This window comes from Salarias fasciatus, chromosome 19 (genome assembly GCF_902148845.1).
Source record: "Salarias fasciatus chromosome 19, fSalaFa1.1, whole genome shotgun sequence".
Taxonomy (NCBI): Eukaryota; Metazoa; Chordata; class Actinopteri; order Blenniiformes; family Blenniidae; genus Salarias; species Salarias fasciatus.
The window spans coordinates 19,920,460-19,940,056 of NC_043763.1; the positions used below are offsets into that span (position 1 = coordinate 19,920,460).

At 40.4% G+C, this 19,597-nt stretch overlaps 1 protein-coding gene across 8 annotated transcripts in view; it reads right to left on the bottom strand.

The window, feature by feature from the left end:
- The window catches only part of nrxn3a (neurexin 3a), a 143,719-nt gene that overhangs the window by 2,405 nt on the left and 121,717 nt on the right, over positions 1 to 19,597 (bottom strand). For 3 of the 8 annotated variants that reach the window (XM_030117643.1, XM_030117638.1, XM_030117644.1), the window contains 5 exons: positions 15,968 to 16,149; positions 14,132 to 14,303; positions 10,871 to 10,957; positions 10,004 to 10,311; positions 8,083 to 8,176 (listed from right to left, as the gene is read on the bottom strand). In XM_030117643.1, coding sequence (XP_029973503.1) covers positions 8,083 to 8,176; positions 10,004 to 10,311; positions 10,871 to 10,957; positions 14,132 to 14,303; positions 15,968 to 16,149 — 843 coding nt within the window. Of the gene's footprint in view, positions 1 to 2,148; positions 2,418 to 8,082; positions 8,177 to 10,003; positions 10,312 to 10,870; positions 10,958 to 14,131; positions 14,304 to 15,967; positions 16,150 to 19,597 lie in introns of those variants that run through there. The other 5 variants (XM_030117646.1, XM_030117645.1, XM_030117642.1 and 2 more) reach the window with 5 other exon arrangements.

Consider the following 19,597-nt stretch of genomic DNA (forward strand, 5'->3'; position numbering starts at 1 on the left):
GTCACGCCAACGTGAACACACTGACTGGACTTTTAAAAGAAACGCGCTCATCTTACTAAAACCTCATTAGTCACTTAATCGAGCTTTTGAAAAGGTTTAAGAAATATGAAGAAATGAGGCAGAAAGTTTTCAACTGAAGTCACGTTTATTTTAATATTTACTGATGTTCTAAGAACAAAACTAAACCTGCTACCCTGATATAAAGTCTTGTAAGTTATTGTCTTCATATTTCACTGCTTATTGGCCGAAATGATCACCTTAAACCTTTTTTAAAAAAAAAACAACACACACACACACACACACACACACACACACACACACACACACACACACAAATGTAGTTATAGTTCAACAATTATTTCCTGGACGCAGAGCAGAATTTTGATTATGAAAAACATTTCTCAGACTTCTTCCAATTCAAACATTGTTTCTGTGTGAATCTGAATGTTCCAGACAGAGGGAACAGGCAGCATCTTGGCTTCATCAAACCATTGTTCTTTTTCTTTGTTTGATAAATGACAATGATTCAATAAACAGATCAGCTCTGTAACCACATGTTGAACTAGAACTCTTTATTTCTTTTGATTTTAACACAAACAACTGCATCGACAGAGCAGAGTCCCCTGAATGTTCAACTCCTGTGGGAAAGATTACCGACAAGGTGATCTGGGTCTTGTAAATAACCAGAAACTCACTCAAGTCTTTAAAAAAGTGAGTTTTAATAATAGGAGAGAAAAAAAAGCTTGAACATCTGTCCATTGTCAAAATGTGATGTGTGATAAAACAAAAACACGTGCCTACACTTAGTTATTTTCTTTTTTCTCTTCAGCACATGTAAACTAAAATGATGTCTTAACTCAAACCCAAACCACTAAAAATTGTTACACATGTTAGCTGAAAACTGTTATTTCTCTATATTTTCCTCAAACTTGTTAAGCACACAAGATAAATTTCATTTTGATAAGCACAAAAACAAAACTTTTCACCATTTGCTGGAGCAGAGTTCGTGTTGATCTGTTTACTAGGAGGATGGAGCTATTTTAAAGAGTTTGCAGTCAATGTAAAGAGTTAATACTAAACAGTTTAAGACTTCAAGTGTGAAGCTTCAAAAAATGAAACTTTCCCATGAACTTTTGTCACTGTGAAACTTACACAGAGCTGTTTTCTTGCCACCATCACAGGAGTGAACATTCAGAGTATCGTCGACATGCTGACCAGAAGAGCATCGGCTGCTTTCACTGAGTATCTGATGCAAATTTCAGTTCACACACACACACACACACACACACACACACACACACACACACACACACACACACACACACTCGCAAGCCCGAATAACAACTCTTTACTACATTTAAAACCTATAGGAAAATTCCCTCCGTTGCCACGGGTCCACATTCACATTCATTCAGATGCAGTTTGCAAATTTCCACATGAGTCGTGACAAACAGCAAGATGTGTCGTTCGGGGTGTCTCACGCAACATTTTACACTGATGAACGATCCAGCTCTGTGGCTGTCGATGCACCATTCTTATGTTCAGCCAATCAATATTCAATCTGTTGGATCCAAAAGGTTCTATATTTGCAATTGGTACAAACAATTAAGTCTACATGGACGCCTCAACCTGTTCTTCACTGAAAACTATATTTGGTTGTAAAATAGCAATCAATGAAGTAGTTCGGCTGAAAAAAAAAAAAACAAAGTGTCTTTCATTGAATTTTAGCATCCAGCTAAAAAAACCCCACTGATGTCGACTTGAAGTCAAATAGTGCAAACTGCATCTTGAGAAACAAAGGGACAGTCAACAACCAAAACCACAATATATAGAAAAATATAAGGTGTTCAACTTACATCAACAAATTGCCCGCATGATTTAGGCATGAAGAAAAGAATTTACAAAGGAAAAGGTTGTGTGAGAATGTTGAATAGCCACTTGGTACCGTTAAAGATCATTTTTAGCCATTGTAGATTGTGTTCTATCTTAAAACATGACGGTACAGGGAGGCAACAACACATACATCCACACCACATAACATAAAAAATAAACACCATAATTCTGTTTTTTTTATGTTTTCTTTTTTTTTTCCTGGTAAATAATTTGTCTTTACAAAAAAAGTGTGTATCATCTGCATCTTTTTTTCTCTTTTCCATTGCAAGAAGACTTGAATGGCGTCTAAAATCTATTCCATGTTACAGTTTTTGCTTAATTTTGTCATTTGTTCTTTAGTGTAGAATGGATGGATGACTTTCATATTTTAATATCTCTAAAAGACAAGGGAGAAGGTGAAGAAGGGGGCGGGACCTATGAACATACTACGGAGGAAATGAGGATGATGAGGGTGACAGTGTAAGTCAGTTGCCATGTCCATGTAAAGGCAGTACGAAGCGGTCGGGCGGCATTAGAGCTTTTGGCTGTAAGGAAGGGATGGGGATATACAAACAATGAGCAATATACATGCCCATCTACAGAAAAGAACAGAAGAACTCTAACACTGACATGTCTTACAAACCCTAAACTGCAACTTCTTAGACATGCAATTCTTTTTTTTTTTTTTTTTTTTGTATGTTAATTATTTATTTTTTTTATCACAGTAAAGAATTATTCTAAAAAGTTTGGTCAAAATATGTTTTACAAAATCTGAAAAATGGAACATATGTGAGCTGTGATTCTGGAACTGCTTCGACGACTAAATTGTGGGCTAGTCCACATGTTCTTTAAACCTCTTGAAAAATAATAAATTAGCATTTCATTTAAGGTTTTTTTTTTTTTTTTTTCCAGTTTATTTGCTTCGATTTTCCAGGAGACAACGCGTTCGTAAAGTAGAAACACACAAGCTAGTCACTGAAGTAGTTCCAAACCCCAGAAAGTCAAATTATATCCAAAAACTTTCACACTGGGATTTATTTAGATATTAAATGATTTCTCTTTTTTTTTCCTTTTTCTTTACAAAAAAAGAACAAAAACAAGAAAAAACATACTTAGAATAAGCCAAAAAACATAATCAGAACCAAAATGCCAGTGATCAATTGGATAACTCCAAAAATATGACCAGTTAAAAAACTATCAAATGAAAAAAAATGTTAAAGATGAAAGAACAAAGCCATTTAAAAATTTTGCACACACTACAACCAGATGCACACAATAGGAAACAGACACCGCTGAGAGAGGCGCTCGACTGTGGAGGACGCGCTCCTCTCTCACGTGTTTCTCGATGACAAATCTATCCGTAATGTTAGTCTTTAAACATGAACCGGCCGTGCAGTCTGGGTGTACATCAGAGAGAGATGGTGCTGGCTGACAATGGGTTATTGTTGTTATTATTAATCTTGCTTTGGGTTTTAGTTGTACTGCAGGATGTTGATGCATGCTTAAAGTAAGTTGCATTTAGGGAAAGTAGAAAAGAAACGACACAGCAAACTGGGCGCAGGTAAGGACTGACCGATGTTAGAAGAATCAAGAGACGGACCCTGTGTCCCAATCCCATGGTTCTGAGCTGCGATCAATGTCCCTGCAGCGGGACGCCAGGTCAAACTGCAGCTTACGAAGCTACAGGCAATTTTCCTGCAACCCCACAGGATTCGAATCTAATGTATAACTTAATTTAATATTACAATGTAACCAGAAACAAGAAAAGAAAAGGGGACGATAAACCCACGTAAAACTAGCACAGAGTATGCAATTGGGACACAGCGGACGTTTAACTAATAGCAGTGAGGAACAGTAACAAAATAAAAACACAAAACATATATTCATAATGTTGTACCAAATGTGAAATGTGACTTATTCAGAAGAGAAGTGTGACGCTGCTGTCAAAAGACAAGAGTAAAGCTGATATCCACTGCTGCAGCTTGGGTGAGAAAGGATCATTTTTGGCCAACGTCTTTCTGTATGTTGAAAATATAATCCTCTTAAAGGGTGTAATAGAAATACCGACCTCCAGACTCTACTTCTCTTTCTTACAGTATGTTGTGTATGCTGATGACTGAAGTCAGAGCAGGAAAACTGAAGAGCAGATCAAAATAAAAGCAGAGCTGTGGAAGTGATCAGTGCTGCTTCATCTGGAGGAATTTAAATTGATTTTTAACATGTTGAACCTGACGCTTCATATTTATGACCTTGGCCAATCGGTCTTATTCCCGGTTATACGAACCGGTGTTCAGAGCCAGTGTTCTTTCTGAGCGGTACTTGAAGAATAACCTTCTTGGAAATCACACGCGAGGTTTCGTGACGGGATACCAGCTTTAAATCTTACGTCTTCTGACATGATTCAGAAATTTGGCTACATGTGTTTTTTTTTGACTCCATGTAGGTAGAAAATGTAATTAGAGGAGAATTCCATAAGATGGCAAAGTTCTGACTAGTTTATAGGCACTGCAAGCCAAAAGATTTACCAAAATGCATTTTTGGTGCTATTTATCTAAATTACTCTCCGCTCGTGACGACTTGAAACAAACTGAAAGACATCTGAGAATTTCTAAACTTCTGAAGCGGCTGTGATTTTAGATGAGAGAGTGCCAGCTTTCAGTCAGCTGGGAGGCTTTTTTTCCTGCCTGTCTCGGGTCCAGATTTATAGATTCACTCTGGTTTGCGGTGGATTTAAGAAGAGTCTTACACTGTGCAACGCAGAAGCCATAGAATAAGGGACATGTTTGCCGAGCAGCCGTATGCACACACACGCCGAATGTGTGAAAGTTTGCAGAAAGCACCACAACGAAAACACACACAGGCATGTGCTCTGTTTAGACAGCTGATTTCAGGGAAAAATACAAGTATTTTTGCTCTGTCAGATGTCAGAGAAAGAAATCTTAGCTGCGGAACCTTCTGTGCAGACACAGTTCCGAAGAAAATTCAAGTTTTTCTATCAACCTGTGGTATTTATTAATATTCTGCATATTAAGACCGAAGTATCTTCATCTGAAAGTAGAGCTTTGTTTGCCGTGGCAGCAGAAACTTCCCAAGAAACGTAGAAAATACAATAATATATAACTTCTAAATTTAAAAAAATTAATCGAGCTGAAGGTTGAAAGTGACAAAACTTTATTATGATGAGTCATAAAACTAAAAAAGCAATGTATTATCACATTCTGCTGTTAAACCTCATTTAAAATTATCAGTTAAAACTTAGCTGCACACAATGAGGCAGATGTAAAATTACAAACATTTGATGCAGCTTAGAAAATGTAGAGGGATTTTTATTCCATGTTTTATTTTTATTCCTCTAGCAAAGAAGAAGGCAATGAGGCTGGGGTGAAATAGGGAAATAGAGAAGCCCTGTTTATTTTCCTTATACGCAAAAAAGTATTTCTAGAATTTTGATGGGTCTAATGTACAAAATAATTGTTGCTCATGATAAAGGGAACGAAACAGGCTTTCCAACTGTGTAATCTGTATTGCCAAGAAACAGTAAATAATAATCGACCAACTAGCAATTAACATTACTTTTAAGAGATTTTCTTTATAATTTGTTGAATTTATGATGATAAAAGTTGTACAATCTATTTTCCAGGTCCTGTAATGACTGTAATATTTGTGCTGGATCAATATTTTGCGGTGTGATTAGAATTCTACAGTTTTACAGAACCTTGTGACAAGTTCACTCAGTAAAATGATCAGAATCTGTTTAATTTGCCATCTTATGAAATAAACTGGGTGGAAAGAAAAAAAAAAAAAAACAGAGAACAGAATCACTTGATAACTTCTCTGGACAAACCAGATGAGACAAACGCCGCACTGCAGACAGTGTGGGCTCCAGATACACGACATTTTGATGACGCTGCGACCGCAAAAATGGCTTTACAACTCAAGCACGGATGCAGACACAACAACCAAGTTAGTCTAAATGCGAGAGCGTGGGTGAGTCGAGAAGCATGCCAAGAAATGATCACACGGACGGAGTGAAAGAGATGGTGCCAGTGATCGCTTAAGAGAAATGGTCATGTGGAAAACATTGGTTTTATGGCAAAAGAAAGCCTTTTCATGCCATCGATATAAAGATGCTATATTTTTCGAACAGCGATGCATCGGTACTCGCGCTGGTGAAAGCTCGCCGATACAAAGCAGCGAGCGTCACGTGACGTCAGCCATGTTAGAAGAAAGACTTTAAAATGACAGTATATTCTGCCAAAATATGAAGAGGAGGTGAAAGATTCCTCATCCAAGAACAGGAACTGGAACAACATCTGGACCGGCGGTGTTGATTTAACTGCTCAGGATTTAACTCCGACGAGCGCTAATGCTACATGCTACAGATGATTAAAGTATGACTGATTATGGAAACTACTTCTTTAATACAAAAAAAAAAAAAATGTTGATGGCAAGAAAAGGTAGATTTTTTTTTGCCTTTGTTTTTGCGTCAGAAAAAAGGAATCGGAATTTTTTTTTTTTTTTTTTTTAAAGCTGCAGGGTACGAAGCCACATGGTACCCCAGAAAATTTATGGAAACATTTATCACCCACCAAAACATCATGCCACACTGAGGATGAGGCCAAAATACAAGAATGCATTTTTGGACAATTGGCGAGTAGACGGGGATGAAATCTTTGGTAACAAAATTAGAGAAAATAAATAAACAAATAAAGATTAAAAAATATATATATATAAGTAAATTAAAAAAAGCATTGACCTCAAAGAAATATATATATATAAAAAAAAGGAACAGAAAAGAAAAATAACCAAAATTTCAAATCAAAGCATGCAGCTGTTAACATGATGTTGGGTTAGAATGGTGTGAATTTCTGTGTAAACACATGACTGGATGACTGGGGCCCTGTCTTTGTCTTTCTTCACAAATCCCCGTGGATCTCAGGCTACACAGCACAGGGTTTTTGAACCCGTTTTTTTAACACCACAGTATTTCACATGGGCTTTGAAAAAATTTGGGAATGACCTTCCAAATGGGTGAATGTAGTGGTGGTGATCAGCAGAATGACACTCGTCAGTCATGCATCCAAAGAGTGGCGTGGGACTGGACCCTGTCACACTCAGACAAACTGAATTACATGATTTGTCTCGTTTAAGGTAACGAAACTCTTTCTCTTTTGGTTTAATATGCCTGTTATAGTTTCAATCTAATGTCTATAATTGATGTCTGGCATGTTGCATTTAAAGGAAATTCAAAGTGCTATAAACATGACAAAACTATTTAAATAATCTGTTATGCCACTAAAAATGAGGGTTAATATACTGTACCATTATCTAAAATATGACTGCTGTTCCCCACAAAAATTTATATGTGGTTAAATCTGAGTAAATTTCAATGGAAATTCCCAAATTCTTTCAAACTGATTCTCTGAAGTTATCACATTTTAGATTTTTTTTTTTTTTAAATGTTTTTGGGAATATTTAAATACAAAAAAAGACAGAATAACAAATACACCTAAAAGCAAAAGTATGACCCAAAAAAGAAAGGGGAAAAAAAGAAAAGAAAAGAAACCTGTACACAGAAATTCAATGATATCTGTTCTCTATCACGAGTATCAACGCAAGCATCTAAATCTCCAAAGACACGAATGGAGACAGAAAGAAAAGAGAAAGTGCCATTGTGGTCTGGACAACACTCGATGGAGCTGGAGACAAATGTCAAAAACAAAAACTGGTCAAAATGTGTCGTTTGACAAGTCGAAAATCAGTAGAGCAGTGGATGGCAGGAGCGATGGACTCCAACAGGATGGGATTGTTTTTGCAGCATCAGTGCAGAGAACATGGTCCACCGCCATACAAATGCAGCTCGGTGGTGACAGCGTGTTCTAAACCCGGGTTATTTCTCTCAGCAGACGCCATTTGTATGCCCACTGGTGACCATGTTAACCACGTTGGAGAACCCCATGTGCAAGTGTAGCTCATGATATCGTTTTCTTCCTCAGCTCAGCAGCTACGACCTCTTACGAGTTCCACAGCTTTCAATTTGAACTTGATTTTTTTTTTTCTTCCTTTTTTCTTTGGATTAATTTCAGTATTTCATTAGTCTGAATGAAGTTACACTTTGTCTAACCATGGGGCTGTGATGCTCTGAGGATGCCTCCATCCTCTGGTGCCAATGAGTGAGAGCACAAAGAAAGCAAGCAAATGCAAACTAACCTAGCCCACCTGCATGGACATTTTCACACTCCTCCAGGTCTTCGTCGTCACTCGAACACTCCGCAGACGACCCGATGTCATCCGATGTATGCTTCTTGGGCGGAACGTCGGTCCGTCGGAAGTGGCGTCCGCGGGCGGGGAGGACGGAGGAGGAGCACAAACACAAGAGGAGACAGTTGAGAGGAGTGAGGGGGTGAACGTGGGGAGATCGGACGCTCCTCAGCTGTTCTTCCTCCTTCTCTCCTCCTGTCCATTCATCAGAAGCTTCCACCTGCTGACACGTGGGATCCCATCCTGCAATCTAAAGGATCCACTCGCCAGCTCGAGAGAAATCACGCCTCTCCTCTTTCTCTATTCTGACAACAGCCACCATCTATATTCCCATTCAGATGAGAGAGCCTGTGAGAATCTGAGAAACACCGTCATCCCTCCAACAACAGAATGGAAAAGAATGGAAATACTTTATTAATCCCAGAGAGAAATTCTTTAAAATATCTCAAAATAACAGAGCAGTTTCGATCTGGTTTCTATCTCCATCAGAAACAGTCAAAACCACCTATGACCTGCCGATTCCATCTGATTCCAGATGCCCCCCTTCGCCCTCCTCCTCCTCCTCCTCCTCCTCCATCTGCGTGCAGCCTTTGACATCGCTCCGTCTTTCTCAACTGACTGGAATCCATTAAACTATTTACTGAAGTATCCAACACATACCTGGGCCGGTTCACCGGGTTCATCGAGGCTCTTCTCTAACAGTCTGGGTGTCATCCACCCGCCTCCGCAACGCTACCGCTCGTCCATCAAATCCCTCCATGAACTCCAGCTGGTTTAGAGAGCCGCGTCCGGCTCTTCACCGGAACACCACCCGTCCATCCATCACTTAACGACAGTTAAAACCTCTGGCTTTCAGTTCTGTTCAGTTCTCCCGCTGACCTCTGAAGGCCTCCGTCACCTCACCCACCAGCACTGCGACGCCCTTTGACCCCAACATCCAACATATTCAGACACTAAGCTTTTAAAACCCACAGGAAAACTGATCTTTCTGATTCTAATACGGCCACCTTGGACACTTTTTAATAAAACGTATCACTGTTATGAATGTAGGAACCTTCGGTTTTCACCAGTGGGTGGAAAAGCTCTCTGGACATTCCTCAGTAATTAAAATAACACTGACAACCAAATGACAAATGCTGTTGATGGTTTTGTATTTACTTCCATAATTTAAGAGAACAGCCACAAGGCAGAGTGAGTATTCCCGTCGTAAAAGCTGTTCAATCTGAACCAGATGTCTCGGATTAGGTGCCAACGATTAAAGAACCTTGTTAGGAACGGCATGTTATTTTTTATTTATTTATTTTTATCTCTGTTCTTTTTTTTTTCACATGCAAAGTTTAATCGTTCCAAGATCCAAAGAGGCCTTATGTTGAACACACATGTCCGCCGACAAACTGTTGTTTGGTTCCCATATTGCTTTTGGACGACAGAGGCTTTTTACTGGCGCTCTGCCCGCGGAGGTCAGACGAGCGGCGTCTCCCTCTGAGGCCGGACACATGCAGTCCGGCAGCAACCGTCAGACCAGCGACCTGTCGATTCTGTCAACATCCTGGAGGTTATGAAACGTTCCTGATGCGGCAAACAGTCTCGATCTTGAACTGAAATCGCACCGCGTGACACTTTGTTCCAGGGCCGCGTCTGTCAGATCTCTGGAATCACCCTGCCAGGCTCACTGCCTTTAATAAAATGTTCCAAACGCACCGAATTCAACCAGGAACAGAGGCTGAGTCACTGCTCCGCGCTCTATTTCTGACCGGGACTGAGCCTCCACCTCTATGATTTATCATTCATTCATTTATATACATCATTATTACGGCAGTATTTTACCAATCCAGGGCAGTGAAGACGTAAGCTGACTGTAAACCCATACCTGCACAGTCGAGGAGGACCTGTGCTTCCTCGTGGTGGTGGTGGACATCATGGTGGTGGTCTCGATGAAGGTGGTGGACATCTCCGGGGGCATGGCGGTGGACCTGGCCGAGCCGCCCGCGCCGGGCACGTCTCCGACCAGCCTCACGCTGCCGTTGATCCGGATGTTGGGGTTCCCCTCCACCGCCATGTTCAGCACTTTGAGGCCGTTGTAGTACAGGCCCGACAGCTGACCCTGATACGGCCGCCCGCGGTCGCTGCCGCCGATGGTCACCGTCGCTTGGGTGTTGAAAATCGTGAGCTGTCGTCCTGAGAGGAGGATATTCGGAAATCACTTTTAAGATAAGACGTGAAAAGCAGCGTACAAGGCAGTCCTAATGTACTACTATAGAAGGAATTATATACAGGCAAGAGAATTAAGCTTGACTGATAATGGGTTTAATGCAGGATCAGAAATCATGCCAAGACATGTGATCTAAATATTTTCGAAGCATTTTGGTTATAATAAAAATGGTAGATTACCAATAAATCTCCCCCGGATCTCTGATCTGTGTTACATCAGGAGCAACAAGGTTCTTTTTTCAGTAAATACAAGCCCAGTGTTGTTACAGGGTTCTGATAATAACAACAGTTGAGTCAATGAGCTTTGATGAACGTCGCAGCTCTCCAACTGTTTTTGTTTTTTGTATAAAACACAAAGCTTTGCATAACAGTGGTAAAGAGAAAACAAGAAAAAGCATAGTTTTCATTGGTTTTAAGTCTCTAAATTTACAAAAAAAAAATCCTGTGAACAGAAACAAGAACGTGCAGCAGCTTCAAAAACATATGAGCAGTGAGTAGAGAGAGAAATGCATTTATCTTAAATTACCTTTCTCCTGCAGCCATTCTTCAACTGGTCGGGTATATTTGAAAGGGATTTTCTTATTGGCCATTTGTAAGCGTTCGTCGCTGTTCCCTTTAAAGTTTAAGAAGACATTTATGAGGACATTTATTGATCATCATGGTCATATCACATGAAGGAAATAACACGCTCCCCTCCAGTATTTAGAAAAGGTTAGAATGGTTTTAGCTGAAGGTTACAGTCGTTTTAATGCGGTACGTTACTGGGGCTCTTTTTGTTTGGTTTTCATTTAGAAAACACTAAATAACTCATTTTCCAAAAAAAATGTTTTAAGAAAGTGTGCACAAATGTGAACATTCATATGACAGTACATCACTGTCAGTGTCTTGTTCTTCTGTTATTCTATTGTGTGTGTATTAAGTAAGATTTGCTGTGTAATTGCTATTTTTTGATCATATAGCCACACATATTTTATCAAGTAGGCCATGACTGATTCCCACGATTACATTTGCCTACAACATCAGAAACACAGCTACTTTTGAACTTTTGATGCTAATGTCATGGTGAAAGAGAAGTTTGTTAAACGCTGCCAGGATTTTCAGGCAGAGGCGAAGGAAAAGGATGAGAATTGCTTCGTTTATTTCCTGCTCTCCACGAAGACTGAGGATTCCTGTGACTTCCTCAGCTGACCAGTGTGCCGGGTTTTCCTCTTGTTGGATATCTTCCACGCTTCTCATCGATTCCTCGCATGTTCACTATCAAAATAAACTACTTTGTCGCAGATTTCGTGACGTCCGAGACGCGCTGTTAAAGAAATACAATCGGCCACACATCTGAGGCCTGTATCGGATTTTCCCCAATGAAATCGTCCAAAAGCAGATCCGATCTGAGCCACAAAATAAAAAAGAATCTGATTTGGGTCACATGACAGTGACAGCGTAAATAAGACCTTTGTCTTCTCCTCGCTCATTGATTGATTTGCATTGTCCCCGATTAAAGCAATTCGTACTCCGATTTATTTCGCTAAATGACTCAGTTCTTATCTAAAATCACACCCTGAAGTGCTTTTCATGACCAGTATCCATTCCTTTCTGAACTCTGACATCTTGAGACATTTAGCAGGAGCCTGACTTTCAGATGGTTGGAAGAAAAAATATATGTAAGATTTATCTCTAAACCGTAATTTCAACCAGATCGCACTCGCACCGAAACGTTCTGATCTTATTACTGATCTAGCGTGGTTCTAATTTCGAGGTTTAGTCATCTCTCTTCCTCCTGTTTGCCGTGTCTGTGTTTCACTCCTGGATGCTGATCATGATGATCACAATGTCATGTGCACACTTCCTGGAAGTGAGAGACATATTTACATTTTTAATTCAAAACCAAAAAAAAAGATGAGCCCGACTTTTCTCAAAACTTCTGAGCATTTGGTTATTGTAAGGAGAGATGCATCATGGGAAATGACATCAAACAATCACTACTCAAAAGGGTTCAGACCAAATATTTGATCACTGGACAGCATGTGCTTTTATACGGCAGGAGATATTTTCTGGAGAACATCTTTAGCTGAATGCAGCACTACATCGCTGTTACTGTTCGGTTAATTTAAACGCGTCACGTCTGTAGCCTTTCAGCCATGTTCCCTTCCTGTCCTCTTGCTGTTGCCACTTTTTTTTTCTTTTCCCCCCCTTACAGGTTGCATGAAGTCATGCTGTCCTTGGCCACCTCTCTAAGTGTGAAACAAGTGTGGAGTTTGGAGGCTGGAAGAGGCTGCACAAACGAAAGCACTCATCCTCTGCCAAGCTGCGCTGTTTCTAAACACCACTTGTGTAAAAAGAGTGAGATGTGGAGGATCGGGATTATTACACTTTCCCCTTTCATTCACACTGGAGCGCTTCCTCTAATGTACCGAAAGGATGCGAGCTGAAAAATGTTCCCTCACGCCGAGAAGAAACATTTTTGATGCAAACTACCAGTGAAGTAAATCTGATTTTCCGTACAGATCTGAAGCATCACTGGAAAATGAGCACGCTCAGCACTGAGACGCCTTGTGAAGTTTTCACAGATTTGGTGTCTTGAGCTAGTGGATACTTTTGGCAGTTCTTATTTTGTATCACCAATTTTTTTTTTTTTTTTACACATTTTCTCTTTTTTTTTAAATCTGAATCTGTGGGTTGCAAAATTATTCGATGGCAATCCAACTGGAGCACATATTTCTGGTAATCTGGTGACCTCCGTTCAGTCCTCCCTCACAGGAAATGATGAGACTTCTCCATCACGTTGAATCAGGATTGCTGAGTCTAGCCAAACTGAAAACCAAGGATGCACAGAAACTACTTTTTTTTTTAAGACAAGCACTAACCTTTAGCCAGCAATGAGCACCAATAAAAGCACTTATTAAATGCCATAAAGCCTGATTCAGCAGTTTAACTTCCAAGTGTCTCTGGCGATTAAGTAGCTGGTGTTGTACCGATTATTTTTCATTGCGTCTCTTGATATTTTGAAAGATCACAGTGTACAGGCTGCCTTATGTTTGTCACTAATATTAAAAAGTCATCGATCGAGCTGTATTGTGTATTTGCAGGCTACGTTGTTAACGTGCACGTACCCCTCGTAGTACTCTCCGAGTTGCACCAGAGAACTTTCATGGATGCGAATATCGAATACTGGACCTTCGAATCATGCGTGAATAGATTTTTCTCATGACTGTTGGAGTGGCAATCACTAACTGATGTATTTAATGCTTCTTAAGTCTTTATATACAGCCTGCAACCACTGCGCCTGTTACACCAAAGACTTGCATTAAAGTTGTTGACATACTTTAAAACATGATGTATTCTAGTTGATGATCATGGAAATACAAGAATAACATCTCCGATCTGTTACCAGATAAGACATTTATCACATTTTAAACTTGTATTTTTTTCTGCATTTACATAAAATGCCATAAAGCTCATCTGATTTTCAGTTTTATTATGAAAAACAAATATTCAACCTGTCTTCAGTGTGTCCAGTGTTTCTTTGACCACTATAACCATCTGTGTTGGTATCAGCTCTGCACATGTTGTAGTTTCTCCAGGTGACCAACAGAGGTCCACAGAGTTCAAAGATTGGAAAGGAAATGTTAAAGCAGCTGTTTGCACATGTCTGCATTACTCCAGACTGTTTGAGGACTCGGGTTCCTCAGAGAATATCTCCTGTGAAGCGGATGCTGCCCGGTGACGTTCACGGCTCTCCTCATGTCTCCATGCAGCGTTATAAAAAAGCAGCCAGTCTTTGGCTCTGTACCTGTTGGGAAGTGCTCATTGATGGACCAGTTGTCCACCTGCAGTGTTGCATTCCCACCGTTCCTGGTGAATCGGACCACGTGATACTTCCCATCATTCACTGGGGTGCTGCTCTCAAGCACGCTGATGTCCACCGTACCGATGTTGAACGTCACTCCGATTTTCCCTTGTTGCTAGAATTAGAAAACAGCCATTAGAACGCGTGGGTTTCCCCTGTTTCTGTTGTCGTGTAAACGGACAACCAAAACAGTTTTTATAAATTATCTCAACCTCCAATTTCTGGAAATGACATGAAGGTTCCAACATTATCACATCAGGCATTAACATATGAGCACTGAACAAGTCAATCTTACTGAACAATACAATAAGAAGGCACTCTTTCATTGCTTTCTGCAACAAATATATCAAAGCAGAATCTGCATTTTTTCCTTACTTTCTGTGGATGGCACAGTGGTGAAGTGGTTAGCACCGTCGCCTCAGCAAGAACCTAGTTCAAATCTATTCTGTGTTTTTTGATCGTGTAATAAATTGATATTGTCTATAGGAGTGAATTTCCTGCCTTCCTGCCTTTAGGAACTGGATCGACCCCATGACCCCTTACTGGATTAAGCAGTACAAACAATGGAGGAATATAAACTCTATGGGAGTGATTAATAATGTGCATCATGGTACTGACCAGAGGGTTGAATTGTAACAGATTACTTCACAATATATGCAAACAGGAAGCACTCATTTAATAGAAAGAGTGAACTAAATGGCTGTAAGCTTTACGGAATCAGGATGGATGCATTTGATCCTTTATATTTGGTTCGGGAGTATTTAAATGGCCTGTATCATGCAAAATTCACTTTTTGTATGTTTTAACCTTGTTATATGACTATGTACTCACCAAAAACACCCCCAAAGCATTTTTTTCCTTCGTGCCTGCGTGTTTGAGCTTTCCTCCTTGTTGTGCTGCTCAGAGAGGCAGCCCCTCCCGCACCCGTGAAAACGCTCTGTTTTCCCACGTTCACGTCACACGGTGAAGATGGCTCCCCTGAGCCCCCCTCCCGCAGGCCCTCGGCAATCAGCGTTGCTGCTTTTTTCTAACTCTGATTACGGAGATAAACTTTAACCATCGTCTGAAAGCAACAGTCAAGCAAGAGCAAGAATCTGAAGGGTCTGAAGGGTCTGCGCTTGGTGAGTTTCTAACAGGAAAAGATGTTTTCGTGTGTATTTCCGTGTAGAGAAGCTAGAGCTAAAGAGCTAAAGCTAGCCAGCATATTTGTTTTGAAGCACTGATTGATTGAAGTACGCTGTCAGTCAAAGTCCACAGGGGGAGAGGCGGGATTTTCAGTGAAGCAGAGCGTTTTCTCTTCCGGGTTTCAGAATTAGCCCCAGAAAATCTTTTATTTCACACAAAATGACTTTTCCTTAGCGCCAAAAATAAACTATTGCCATGTTAATGCCATTTCTACGGTTTGGACTAGCTAAAAAAGCATGATACAGCCCCTTTAAAGAATGATTGAGATAATTGGTTATTTGATCAGATTTCATGCGTCACACATTTTGAAAAGTATTTTAAAGGCTGCATGTCTGATTTCATGTGGAACCAACAGAATCAAAGAATAGATCACAGTCTATAAATGTACTGATAACTGAAACATTGAGGTTTTTGCAGTGTGTATCTTCAGTTGGACTCCCTATAACCAATCCGATGTCTGTGAGTACTGTTCCACACTGACCGAGAATCCTGCTCGTTATTTCACATTATTCGATAAAAACACAACAAAGTTTTACAAACCCCGTACATTACCAAAAGAAAGACGAGAGCAGCAGAGAGAGCAGAAAAACTCACTATATGCAGCATGAGGTAGTCTCCCAAACCGGTCGCGCTGTCGATTCGGACCAGGATGCCATCTTTCAGCGAGGTGCTGAAGCCCACGGTCAGCCGGTCCGTCCTGGTGCTCGGTCTCTCGTTAGCTGGCCAGTTGTACGTAATGAGGCCTCCTCCTTTGCCAAAAATGTACGTTGTCCCAGCTGAAAGTGAAGAAAGCAAACTGCAAGTTAACCAGGAATTCTGACAATCTGAGGTTTAAATGCGCCAACCACTTCAAGAACAAATTGGGATTAAATGCACCGACATTTGAACCTTCTGACTGATTTTATAAATTTAACGTGATGAATACACCCATATGAGTGATTTGCTGAATTTCAAAAACAAACAAAATCTTCATTGTGAAATCTTTGACACTGCCAACACTAATTGACACAATAAGCCCATTTGATGGTCTGAACGGACAGAGTGAGGCTGTTCGTCAATGCACTCCATTATCACGGCATCTCCCATGATTCCATCCAGCCTGGCAACCGATTCACTCACACACAAATGCACAAAAACACTATCTGACCCGCACACACACACACACACACTCATCGGATAGCTAATGCTAATGAACAGGCCCAGGCGGATGATACAATCCTGAGCTGAGGGAGATAATGCCAGTCATAATGGCGCTTTGTTGCCAGAGCTCAGAACAGCCTCACTTGCCTCACTACCCAAGCTGCTTTAGCCCGTGCAAATTAGGGCCCCGGCGAAAACACTGCCTTCCCCTGGAGAGGGCTCAAAAACTGTTTATTCATCTCTTAATACAATGTGCTAATTCTGTGCACTGTGCCCCAAAAACCAAACAGAATATGGAGATCCGTTCACGTCTCTGCGCTGTTTGACTGAAGCACACACGGCTGCATGAGCCTCTTTCCACGTCAGGAAGGTTTCAGGTCTGATGTTGGTCGGTTTTGAAGAGATGTGCGTAAACTGCATTGACCAGCTGGATTTATTTACTGCTAATTAAAGTTAATGTTACTTTCACTTGGATATGTTTGATTACTTGAGAATGAAGCTCCTCCTCCGGTAAACATGGGTTTAGTGAAATAGTAACAGAGCTGTTCTTCATTAGAGACAACAACAACTCTTCAGTGTGAAAATCAAACATCAGTCAAGCAAGAGAGGCTTTTGATTGAATGAAATAAATGCAATAAATATTAACAATGGTGAGAACCCAGACACTTCTATGGACAGAGAACAGAGTCGGACTGCTATCAGCTATAAAACAACCAATAAGGACTGTAAAACCAGAGTATGGACTGGGAATCATGCCACTCTGGACGACGCCATGTTTGTTATTGTCCGTCTATTCATGCATGTGCACAACAACTATTTGCCATCGCCTTGGTGCACATGCACAGTAGAAGCGTTTCTCCCATCTATAAGCAGTGTTTCCAGTGTTTGCTCACCAGTTTAACTTCTTCATACCTGTGGTTTACATGCACATCCAGAAATGCACATAAGAAAGGAAACATTCTGGTTTATCTCTGACGAAAAGCTTTGTCGCCCAATGCCGCCGTGCTCACACACGTACTGCCAGCAATGACTGCTGAACCACAGCGCAGTTTTTTTGGAATCAGACCAATACTTTCTTTATCAATGTCTGCTTCCACAAATAAGTCTCACTAACAGCATAAATGAGATCAGGTTTTTGTTTTAAATTGTCTAAATCTGACAAGCGGAAACATACTTTTTCTGATTTTGCACTGAAACTGAGAGGCTACTCAGTCTCATGAATCTTGGATTGGATCCCAGGGCTTGAATATCCAATTTGGGATAATGATCCTCATCCACTCCAAGGTGGGTCCCACATTTGGAAGTATCAGTAGCAAGAAAGCCTGTCGGTGGAGAGTCTTCCCTGTCACACGGGTGCACAGGCTGAATCAGTTAATGGGGGTCTGGGTTTGTTCCAGCTCCGGGCAGACGGAGCAGCCTTCAGCCCGTCTCGCTTCCAACGCTCACACCCACCCACCACGTCATGGAGTGCAAATTCAAATGGAGTCACAACCTGGGCATTTCAACTGAGGGACAAACTATAAATACTCAGCCAAACCAACCTTCACCTCTGAGAGGAAGATATTTTAGGTTTTGCAGTCAGCATGGGGAAAAAAAACTGTTTAAATGTGACTTGATTTATGCTCCAGAACTTGTCATCTCCTCGACTGTAAAGAAGCACAGATGGGCAACTTATGTGTCAGTTTATATCATCATGCATAAAACAAATTCAATATACAATATCTTTGTTTGTTTTGCAAAAACCACTTTACAAAGTTGGGCTGTACTATTCAATAGCATGCCTTTCATGCAAGCAATATAAGCCTATTCTATTTTTCAGCAATGAAAAAAGATTAAAACTGGTTTCATTTTATGTCCATAATGTTGATTATTTGATTTTACCAATTTAAAAAAATTGCTAAATTAAAATGAAGTTGAAAGTTACACTTAAAGGAAACTTTCAAGAATCCTTTATAATGTCCTATAAAGAACTAAGCAACATTATGTCGTCATTCATCTTTAGACCTGGAGTTCCACAGGGGTCTGTGTTGGGACCCAAACTTTTAACTTTTACATGCACCCCTAGTGTTAACTTTATTATACCTCCATCAGATGGCTTCATGGTAATTCACCCAATATGAATTAAATATGAATTTAAAAATTGTAAATGTTATTTCATTCACTTGGCACACAGTTATTGTTGCTGTGACAAAAAGCCCATCTTTAAATACTGTACTGCCAATTGATTTACTCACTGTGAGGTTGAATCATTAACAGCTAGTTTTGGTCATGCCGTTGTTGAAGCTAATTAAACTCGCACCAAACAGAAATTGCAGCCATGCAGGAAGTAACACCAGCTTGTATTATAATATAGTGCACAGGAAACTAGTGGGAGGGCAGCTGTCTGCTAATGTCTGCTGAACAAGTGGTTGACAAAAAAAGATGTTTTACACATTCTGACACTTCATTCACAGACAAATATCAGCTTCTTTTAAGGCAAAAAAACCAAAAGTACTGGCTGAGTGAAAGCTATTATTAAGCAGTATTGTTCACAGTATTTGGAACAATTGTGAAGTCACATTTTGTTTAACATAAACTTGGAAAATGATGATTTTTTTGTTAAGTTACTTGACTCACAACTGATTCTGACTTTATAATGTAACCTCTGTAAGCCAAAGAGAAGTTCATTATGAATCAAAACACCTGTAACGGTAAAAGTCAGATTAGACAGCTAATACGAAGGATTTGTAAATTAATTTGGAATCCTGAATATGAGTTAAATACAAATTGCTTTGCCAGTGATTTCATGTTTCACTATAATAAAGGGCGACATGAATATTTATTGTCTTCAGATGTACTGGGGACAAGTGCTGCTGTTTTTAATGTCAAAGTCTGGTCAAACAGTATCGTTCCACTCACCGTGGCCACCCTTGAGTGATGCTGGAGACCGATATATGGAGACGGGGGAAAAGGAGCGGTGCCTGGTCACATGCAGGCGTTGCTGCTCTGAGACCGAACGTGAGACCGCCACCACTTTAGGTCGAATGGCGCTCACTGAGTTCTCCAGCCGGCCCGAACGGGACGTAGCGATACAGCCCAGTACGA